Below are 9,253 nucleotides of genomic sequence, written 5' to 3'. Positions count from 1 at the left end.
AGGGGCCTGGGTGGTCTCCCTCCTGACAGCAGAGCGGTGGGTGCTACGCAGATACTCACGGAGGGGCCGGGGGGACCAACTCGGCCAGCAGCACCAGGGAAACCAGTAGCACCCTGGTGGGAGAGAAGGGAGGACAGGACGGTCAGAAAACGGACAGCCACTCGCCTGGCCCGGCCCCTCCTGCTGCCGGGGGCCGACGGGCTCTCAGGAGCGGTGGGAGGTACTCACAGGGGGACCAGCACTGCCGCGAGCACCTTTGGGTCCAGGAGCACCAACGTTACCCTGCGGGAGAGCACAGAGGACAGGTTCAGGCCGGCCCAGGCTCGGCTCTTTGCAGTCGAGGGTACGGAGGCGGGCGTACTCACAATGGGGCCGGGAGGTCCAGCGGGGCCAGCGGGGCCGGGAGGACCAGCATCGCCTTTAGCACCAGCGTCACCGGGTTCGCCTTTAGCACCAGGTTGGCCATCAGCACCCTGGGGCGGGAGGAGGGAGGGTGGTGAGTGATGCTGAGGGTGGGCACCTCCATCCTCACTCAGTCACTCCAGGCCCCACTGCCCCGTGTGTGACGGAACATGGAGAGGCCGTGGTACTCACAGGGGGGCCAGCGAAGCCAGCAGGGCCGGGGGGACCAGGCTCACCACGGTCTCCCTGGAAGAGAAGGAGGTCAATGGGGGGACGCCTAGACTTCCGGCGAGGAGGGGAGAGGGGAAGCTGGGAGGGAGGAGGGACAGGAAGGAGCCAGCAGAGAAGGGCTGAGCACTCATTTAACAGGGTCTTCTGTACTTACTTGGGCGCCTCGGGCTCCGGTGGGACCAGCAGGGCCACTGGGACCAGATTCACCCTGATAAGGAGGGACGAGAGGCTCTGGGTGAGAGGGCCACCCCGGACACTCCAGGCCAGTGACCCCCGAGAGCCTCCCCTCCCTTCTGGTCCCTCCGGCTTCCTGGGTCACGAGCTGGGAGTGGCAGGACCTGTGTCCCCCACATCCAAGCTGGCTGGAGAAGCTGTGAGTTGGGGAAGAAAGTGGGAAAGGCGGCCACTCACCTTGTCACCAGGGGCACCAGCGGGGCCAGGAGGACCAATGGGGCCGGTCAGACCACGGGGACCATCTTTGCCAGGGGTACCGTCAGCACCTTTGGGACCGGCATCACCCTAAAGAGAGGGAAAAGCCTGAGACTTCCAGTGTGGGGCTGGGAGGTGACCTGCAGGGTTCTGCTTGTGTCTGGAACCCCCGGCAAGGCCCTGCTCACTGTGGCTGTGTCAGGGTGCAGGAGCCTAGGGATCTGGGCAGCATCTAGGCCGAGAGGCCCTGACTTGTGTAGGAGGATGAATAAGACCATCCTCCATCAAGGGGATGCCCCACATCTCATCACTATGGCAACTCCCATGGCCAAGGGCCTGGACCACAGGCACAGATTTGCCAGTGATGGGCCAGAGGGGAAGAAAGAAGGGTGAAGGAGAGGAGAGAAAGACTTCTGCAAGACGGTGAGGGACCCAAAGCAAAAGACGGAGGGCCCAGGAGAGGGAAGTGTCACTCACTCTGTCACCCTTAGGACCTGGAAGACCAGCTGCGCCACGTTCACCAGGCATTCCCTGAAGGCCAGGGGCACCCTGGCTACCGGGAGCTCCGGGGTTACCAGCATCACCCTGTGTGACAACCAAGGAGGCGGCAGTGAGGCCCGGGGTCCAGAAGTGGGCGCAGGCCCTGGGCTGTCGGGTCCGCTCCCAAGGCCGAGGACACAGCCAAGACTTCAGGCTGCACATGGCGCCTGTCTGGCTCTGACCCCCGCAGCCCCACAGCCTTCAGTCCTCCCTGTCCAGGGACGGGCGGGACATGTCACCTTGGCACCGTCGTTGCCAGGAGCACCGTTGGATCCGCGGGGACCGGCAGGACCAGGGGGACCTTGCACACCGCGCTCGCCAGGGAAGCCTCTCTCGCCCTAGGAGGGAAAGACAGGCTCGTGACGGCCGCGACAGAAACGAGGAGAGAAGGCAACGCCAGGGCATCAAGAGCGGAGCGAGGAGAGAAGGGACCCACTTACTCTTGCTCCAGAGGGGCCTGGGGCACCGAGGTCACCGGGAGGGCCCTGGGGGGAGACGAGAGAGCAACAGTGAGCAAAAGCTGTGGGGTCCTTCGCAGGAGGGAGAACTCCTGTCCCTCCTCCTGGGGCCTGGCCCTCCTCAGCCTGGAACTGAGATTGTACCTGACAGGGCCCCTCTACTCCTCCCGCTCAGTCAAATGCCTCCCTCTTCCCCATACTTGCAACAAGAACGCTTCAGGGAAAGCCAGAGTATCCTGGCAGCTTATAAAAGCAGCAGCCTAGTCTAGCACCCATGCAGATCATATCTACAGCTTCCTGTTTCCCTCCACGTAGCTCCCGTCATCACAGGAAGTCCTTCCTGACGTCTCCCCTCAATCGCCCGGCTGCAGCCGTCTGACTAAGGGCAGTGGCTTGTCCCACTGGGTTTCCCGCCTTGCCCACACCCCTGGGCACCGCTTCCTCTTACCTGTTCACCAGTTTTGCCTGCTTCACCGGGAGGACCAGCGGGGCCAGGGAGACCCTGCAGGTGGAAAGTGGTGGAGAGAGGAAGGGATCAGAATGTGGAGGGGAACAGAAGCCACCCCGTCCCTCTCCGCACAGCCTGGCAGCCAGGAGGCCTCACCTGGAACCCGGGGGAGCCGGCAGGGCCTTGTTCTCCTCTTTCTCCAGCGGGACCCTGTCAAGGGGAGAATGTGAGGTCGTGGGCAGTCTGGGGAGAGGAGGGCAGGGCGCTCCCCGTGAGGGACACTTACAGCAGGGCCGGGGGCTCCCTGGGCTCCAGCTTCGCCATCTTTGCCAGGGGCACCCTGTGGGCAGAAAGGAAAGAGCTCAGTGTGGTGGGGCCGAGGGCAGGGGTCACAGCGGGACACAGCAGATGCCCCAGGGGCTTCTAATGGCATCGGAGTGGGGGGCAGGAGGGAGACACTTACAACAGAGCCAGGGGGTCCGGGCACGCCCCGTTCTCCAGCTTTACCGGGCTCTCCCTGTGCAGAAAGAGGGTCAGAGTTGAGGGCCGAGGGGAAACCTGGATTCTTCCCATCTACTTTGTAGGGTGCAGGGATGATGGAATCTTCGTTAAGGACTTTTTGCCCCAGAAAGACCGCAGGCTGTCTGGAGGCTTGTGGTTTTTGTGGTTGGTTCCCCGGCCTCCCTGAAAACCTCATGCCCAGCAGCCTGAACTACAAAGGACTTTCGTCTCCTCCTCTTGAATCTCAGAGAACCCACCAAATTTGAGAGTGACTCCCACCTATCCGTGGGTGGGAGGGGAGGGCCACCACCACCAGTACTAATTTCCAGGGACACAGAGACTACCACAGAGCCGGGAGAAGCCTTTCATTTGACAGACTAAGGCCCAGAAAGGGGCGGTGAGCAGCCCGAGGTCACACAGCAAGTTCACAGAGCTGGGACAGAGCCCAGTACTCCGGCCTCAGGGGTGTCCTGTGCCCAGCTCCAAGTCACCCCCCACTGAATACTCACAGCAGCACCTTTAGGTCCAGGAAATCCCATCACGCCAGCCTGACCACGGGCACCGGGGGGGCCGGGGGGCCCAGGACGGCCATCTTGACCAGCGGGACCCTGGGGATGGGAGGCACAGAGGCAGTGGTGAGGACAGAGGGTGGGCACACAGGAGGGAAAGAGGGGGCCACGGGGAACCATACTTACAGGGGGGCCAGATTTGCCATCAGGACCTGGGCTGCCAGGGCTTCCAGTGAGACCCTGGGAGAGGCAGAGGCAGGTGTGAGCGCTGGGGTCCCAGAATGTCTCGTCCCAGACCCCGCACAGGTCACGCAGGGTCCGGGCCGAGTCTCACCTTGGCACCAGGCAGGCCAGCTTCACCAGGGCGTCCAGCTTCACCGGGGGAGCCTTTGGGGCCAGCAGGGCCGGGAGCACCACGTTCACCAGCGGGTCCCTGGTTGGGGGAAGTCACAGGAAGTCAGGGATCGGGGGTGGGCGATGGAGCACAGGTGCATATAGAGCTGGTGGTGCTCATGGCTGGGCAGTGGGCACTGCGAGGGGTGGGCTACAGCACCAGCAGAAGGGACACCCCGGTGCCAACCTCTGCCTCAGAGAGCTCACCTTGGGACCAGCCACACCGTCTGCACCAGGGAAGCCACGGCTGCCAGGTCCACCCTGTGGGAGGAGAGGAGGCCGGTGAGCTCAGGGACACCAGGCCGGGACACCAGGTAGGCACTGGGGGTCCAAAGGAGAAGAGGGTGGGGGACATACACGCTCGCCAGGGGGGCCGGGCAGGCCAGCAGGTCCAGGTTCACCTCGGGCTCCACGCTTTCCTTCTTCCCCAGCAGGGCCAGGGGGACCTTGAACACCAACGGGGCCCTGGGGCAGGCAGAAGAGTGGGTAGGCTTGGTGAGCTTTCAGCCTCGGGCAGACAAGGGGCTCCCCTTCTTCCCCGAGCCTCCCTTCCTTCAGGGGCTCCAGGGCAGGAGGGGTGTCAGAGACTCACAGGTTCTCCTTTGGCACCAGTGTCTCCTTTGTTTCCGGGAGCGCCAGGTTCACCCTGTGTCGGGGGAGAAAGAGAGGGAAGGTGATCTGAGAGTTGTGGTGCACACTTGGCCTGCATCTTCACTCCCTCCAGATGGGGGCGCAAGAGAGCCAGCACACGGGGTGGGGCAGAAGGGAGAGGTCTGTACTCACGCTGTTACCCTTGGGACCGGGAGCGCCGCTGGGGCCCTGGGGTCCAGAGGGGCCTCGGGCACCGGGGAAGCCAGGAGCGCCAGCAATGCCAGGAGCGCCCTGTGGGAGGAGGAGCAGACGGGTGAGGGAGGGCGGAGGGCTGAGGGCCCAGGGCAGGTGGGAGGAGGGCACAGGTCGGGCAAGGCTGGGCAGGAGACTCACATTGGCACCTTTAGCACCAGGTTGTCCGTCAGCACCAGGGTTTCCCTGCGGCACAGAAGACAGTGAGTGATAGGCGAGGACTGTGGGCTTGGAAAGCAGCACAGGGGACACCGGGCGGCGGGGGCACTTACAGCAGGACCAGCAGCACCAGCAGGGCCAGGGGGGCCAGGCTCACCACGAGCACCCTGGGGACCTTCAGAGCCTCGGGCTCCTTGGGGACCAGATTCACCCTGGATCAGAGGAAAGGACACATCAGAAACACCACCCTGCAGGGTTGGGGGAGAGAGACAGGCGCAGGAAAACAGGAATGGGGCGTCTAAGTCAGGATGCTGGTGTTGGGGGATGAGCTTCTCTCGGGCCACTCTGTCCCTCTGGGTTGGGGAGCAGGGAGAAGCGGCCTGTGGCCTGTGACAGTCTCGTGGGAGGAGGACAGGGCCTTTACCTTAGCACCAACAGCACCGGGGAAGCCAGGAGGACCAGCGGGGCCGGTGGGACCCTGTGAATGAGACAGACTTCAGCAAGCAGGACGGTGGAGGCAGCAAGGCACGGCCCAGGATGGGAGAGCGCCTGGGTTTCCGTCCCCGCTCCCAGGCCCTGGGGACAGAACCACACTCACAGGGGGGCCCGCAGCACCAGTAGCACCATCATTTCCGCGAGCACCCTGTAGAGGAGGGAGGCCCCATTAGGTTTCCAGAGTACTGGCTGGTCCCTGTGGCTCTTGGGATCCCCCAAGGGGCCAGAGATACTTACAGCAGGGCCAGGGGCTCCAGGGCGGCCTCTCTCACCGGGCAGACCACGGGGGCCCTGACAAGCAAACCAAGAGATGCCTGGTGAAACGGGAGACTCTCACGTGCCTCCACGCCTCCGTCCTGTCCCCGCACCCCACTCCCCCTGCTAGGAAGCAGCGCGCTCACCATCTGGCCCGGAGCTCCATTCTCACCGGGGCTGCCGGGCTCCCCCTGCAGGACAGAGTGAGGCAGAGTGAGGGCTTCGTGTGTCTTCCGCACTGCGGAAGGCGGGGTCTGGGACACTCAGCGGGTGCTTACCTTGGGACCAGCAGGACCAGCATCTCCCTTGGCGCCATCCAGACCACTGAAACCCTGGCAGGGGAGAGAGGGACAAAGTGAGACCCCGTGGAGGGCGCAGGCCGCTGTGTCACCACCCAGGGCTGAGAGGGAGCCCAGGAGATGGTCCTTGCTGTTCCCAGGTGTCTGAGCTACACTGACCCCCAACTGGCCCAGACCATCACTGTTTATTAGGGCTTTCCCCACAGAAGGACAGTACTTTCAGGTGTCTGCTCTGGGTCCCCTGGGACTTCTGTAGCCCCCCCCCACACACACACAACAAAGCACATCAGGACCTTTTAGGGGTAGGGGTTGTGATGGTGGGAGGCCAGGACTTTGGGGACCTAGAGGATTCAAAGTTGGACTTACCCTGTGTCCCTTCATTCCAGGAAGGCCAGCTGTTCCGGGCAATCCCCGAGCACCCTGGGGAGCAAGGCAGAGGAGGACAGGGAAGGCCGTTAGAAGGCAGTGCAAGCTCATAGCTCCTGGCTGAGGCCCCAGGTTGCTGAAGCCTGGTTCCAGCCTCCTGCCTGCTCACCTGAGGCCCAGGAGGTCCACGCTCGCCAGGACGACCAGGCTTGCCAGCTTCTCCCTAGGGGAAGAGAAAAGGCCATGACACCCTTGTCCCTGGGCTGGGGACAGGGGCAAGGTCTCAGTCCTCTTTGGATTGTTGAAAGTCAGCGTTAGGGGCTCAGGATCTTACACTGAACCAGGAGCTGTTTAAATCTCCCATGAATTTCTTTTTGGCTGAAATCTGAGTCCCTCCAAAGAAATTTCTGCAGCTTTCTGTCACCATCATTTTAATCTCCCACCTATACACCACAGCACCTCAAGCTGAGGTCACCTACTCTGCAGGGTGGAGCTGGGGATTGCCTCACCCCTGCTTGGGAAATGGAAAAACATCCTACTAGTAAAAATCAGTGGTCAAGGACAGCCGGAGGATTTGTCCTACTTCCCCTGGGAATCAGAAGCTAAGGTGGCGGGGGCATCACAGTGTAGATAAAAGGACCCAACCCGCCAAGGCCAGGGCTCAGCTGGCACCTTCCCACAGGGGTTACTTACATCATCACCGTTCTTGCCAGGAGGGCCAGGAGGACCTCGGGGACCCATGGGACCCTAGAGGAGACAGGAGGAGGGGCAGTGAGAGGCTGCGGGCTGAGGAAGAGAGAAGGGAAAGGAGCAGGAGGTGAGGAGTCCCCAGGTGGGGTTTTCTGTGTCTGCATAGAGACCACTTACCGAAGCTCCAGGCTCGCCGGGCTCACCGGGGGGGCCTTGGAAACCTTGGGGACCCTGGAGAACAAGGAGAGAGGGCCGAGTCAGAGGGGCAGGCCTCATCTCACCAAGAGATCTCTGAACACCTTCCTGAGCTCACCTCACCTTCCCTCCCACAGTCCCAAGCCCCAGGGCCTATGTGGCCACCTCCCAGGTACTCACAGGTGAGCCAGGAGGGCCAGGGAGACCACGAGGACCTGAGGGACCCTGCAGAAAGAAAGAAGGGACGCCGTGATACACGTGGGAGACCACACCGTGGGGGCAGTCTTGCTACTGCCCAGTGCTTCCGGTTGGGACCGCAGCCGTCATGTGCCCTTTCTAGACTCCAGGGTCCAAAGGCGGCTGGTACCTCCGCAGCCACTGAGGCCACCCTGCATGCCCAACCTCTTCCGTCATCTCAGTTTCCCCGGTGGCTCACCATGGGGCCAGGCACGGCAGCTCCAACTGATTTCTCATCGTAACCATAAGACATCTGGGGGGCAAAGTTCTAGAAGAGACAAGAGAAAAGTGGGTGAGAAAAATCAGGGCCAGGCCAGTCCCGAGGACAGGCAGAGGACATCACCAACAAGGGGACGACTGACATCATGTGCCTCTGAAGGGGATGTGCTGGGACAGATGAAAACAATTGTGAAATACGTCTGACCAAAAGCATCACCCGAATCTAATTACTCAGACAATCCCCCACCGAGGGGCAAAACAACTGGCCTCTGTGGAGAAACTGGACACTTCAGAGACTTCCTGCGTCAGGAAAGGCAGAGAGAGTCTCAGAAATAGTCTACATTCGTGGGAACTAAAGAGACAGGACTATTAAATGCAACTCTGGATCCTGGATTGGGAAATCAAAAACGCTGGAAGGATATTATTGGGACAGTGGTGAAAGGTGAAAGTGGACGGCATATCAGATAACAGTTTTAGTCCAATTGTTAGCCACTTATGGCTCAGGGAAAACATACTGTGTACATAAGACAGAGACCCAGAGAGCAGATGCAACCAACTGCAAAGGGTATGTGGAAGGTCTTTACATCATTCTCACAACTTTTCTGTAAGTCTGAGATTATTTAAAAATAGTTATCTTGTCTGATCCCCTCCAAATAAAAGGAAAGAAAGAAAACAGAAGAAACAGAAAACCAAAGCTAAACCGGGAGAAGAACAGTCACACACACAGGCCTCCCCACACTCTACTTACTCCACCAAGGCCAGGGGGGCCGGGGGGTCCAGGAGGGCCAGGGGGCCCAGGAAGTCCGGGCTGTCCAGGGATGCCATCTCGTCCAGGGGGGCCGGCGGGTCCCTGCAGGGGCAGAGGGCGAGGTCGCGGTGAGCGCAGGCCAGAGCCCTGCCCACCCCAGCTCGGGACAGCAGGATGTTGCTTACCCTAGGGCCTCGGGGGCCAGTGTCTCCCTTGGGTCCCTATAGGGTTGGGTGAGAAGAAACAGGACACTGGTCAGAGAAGGGAGGACAGAGAAGTCGTGCATGAGATGCTACAATCAGGGCAGAGCGTTACCTCGACTCCGGAGTCTCCCACGTTCGGATCTGATTCTGGGGGGAGAGGAGGCGCAGTGAGAGGCGGGTTTGCCAACGGTGCCGAGTGGCCCTGACTCCCCTAGGCCTCCAGCCCGGCTCTGAAGCCTACCTGGGCCATCGGGGCATCTGGGACAGCACTCGCCGGCTGGGATTTGGGCGCCGGGACAGTTGGAAGAGTCCTCACAGGTCATCTCGTCGCACAGTGCCGTGCCATTGGCGCAGATGCAGAGTTGGCAGGGGTCGGGTTTCCACGTGTCTCCACTGGCGATCCTGCGGCCATCGTGGACGCACTCAATGCCTGGGACTGGGAGAGGGGGACGAGACGGGGGTTGGGGGCGCTGTCGGCAGAGCCAAAGACAAGCATCCCTGGGCGCCCCCAGCGTCTAACACTTAGATCGTACATTTTCAACTCCGCCCCGTTTTTCTTCTGTCCTCCCAATCTTTAAAAGCTTATCGGCTCCCCATCAGCGCCAGTGACAGCCCGCCCCCCCCCCCCCCCCC

General features: G+C 61.6%; 1 protein-coding gene across 1 annotated transcript in view; it reads right to left on the bottom strand.

Annotated features, from left to right (window-relative positions):
• Col1a1 (collagen type I alpha 1 chain) overlaps window positions 1-9,253 on the bottom strand; it is a 14,993-nt gene that overhangs the window by 4,227 nt on the left and 1,513 nt on the right. The window contains exons 2-38 of the mRNA XM_010620144.3: window positions 8,862-9,056; window positions 8,733-8,767; window positions 8,603-8,638; window positions 8,418-8,519; window positions 7,650-7,718; window positions 7,394-7,438; window positions 7,196-7,249; window positions 7,022-7,075; window positions 6,498-6,551; window positions 6,329-6,382; window positions 5,942-5,995; window positions 5,810-5,854; window positions 5,646-5,699; window positions 5,512-5,556; window positions 5,338-5,391; window positions 5,027-5,125; window positions 4,896-4,940; window positions 4,695-4,793; window positions 4,504-4,557; window positions 4,269-4,376; window positions 4,119-4,172; window positions 3,853-3,951; window positions 3,705-3,758; window positions 3,519-3,617; window positions 2,972-3,025; window positions 2,795-2,848; window positions 2,665-2,718; window positions 2,509-2,562; window positions 2,043-2,087; window positions 1,842-1,940; window positions 1,540-1,647; window positions 1,045-1,152; window positions 788-841; window positions 595-648; window positions 366-473; window positions 229-282; window positions 60-113 (exon numbers count right to left, since the gene is read on the bottom strand). Coding sequence (XP_010618446.1) covers window positions 60-113; window positions 229-282; window positions 366-473; window positions 595-648; window positions 788-841; window positions 1,045-1,152; window positions 1,540-1,647; window positions 1,842-1,940; window positions 2,043-2,087; window positions 2,509-2,562; window positions 2,665-2,718; window positions 2,795-2,848; window positions 2,972-3,025; window positions 3,519-3,617; window positions 3,705-3,758; window positions 3,853-3,951; window positions 4,119-4,172; window positions 4,269-4,376; window positions 4,504-4,557; window positions 4,695-4,793; window positions 4,896-4,940; window positions 5,027-5,125; window positions 5,338-5,391; window positions 5,512-5,556; window positions 5,646-5,699; window positions 5,810-5,854; window positions 5,942-5,995; window positions 6,329-6,382; window positions 6,498-6,551; window positions 7,022-7,075; window positions 7,196-7,249; window positions 7,394-7,438; window positions 7,650-7,718; window positions 8,418-8,519; window positions 8,603-8,638; window positions 8,733-8,767; window positions 8,862-9,056 — 2,561 coding nt within the window. The remainder of the gene's footprint in view (window positions 1-59; window positions 114-228; window positions 283-365; window positions 474-594; window positions 649-787; window positions 842-1,044; window positions 1,153-1,539; window positions 1,648-1,841; window positions 1,941-2,042; window positions 2,088-2,508; window positions 2,563-2,664; window positions 2,719-2,794; window positions 2,849-2,971; window positions 3,026-3,518; window positions 3,618-3,704; window positions 3,759-3,852; window positions 3,952-4,118; window positions 4,173-4,268; window positions 4,377-4,503; window positions 4,558-4,694; window positions 4,794-4,895; window positions 4,941-5,026; window positions 5,126-5,337; window positions 5,392-5,511; window positions 5,557-5,645; window positions 5,700-5,809; window positions 5,855-5,941; window positions 5,996-6,328; window positions 6,383-6,497; window positions 6,552-7,021; window positions 7,076-7,195; window positions 7,250-7,393; window positions 7,439-7,649; window positions 7,719-8,417; window positions 8,520-8,602; window positions 8,639-8,732; window positions 8,768-8,861; window positions 9,057-9,253) is intronic.

Source organism: Fukomys damarensis, unplaced genomic scaffold, assembly GCF_012274545.1.
Source record: "Fukomys damarensis isolate Sample0158 unplaced genomic scaffold, DMR_v1.0_HiC HiC_scaffold_13, whole genome shotgun sequence".
Taxonomy (NCBI): Eukaryota; Metazoa; Chordata; class Mammalia; order Rodentia; family Bathyergidae; genus Fukomys; species Fukomys damarensis.
The sequence above is the reverse complement of the archived record's forward strand: the minus strand, read 5'-3'. Positions and strand labels throughout refer to the sequence as shown.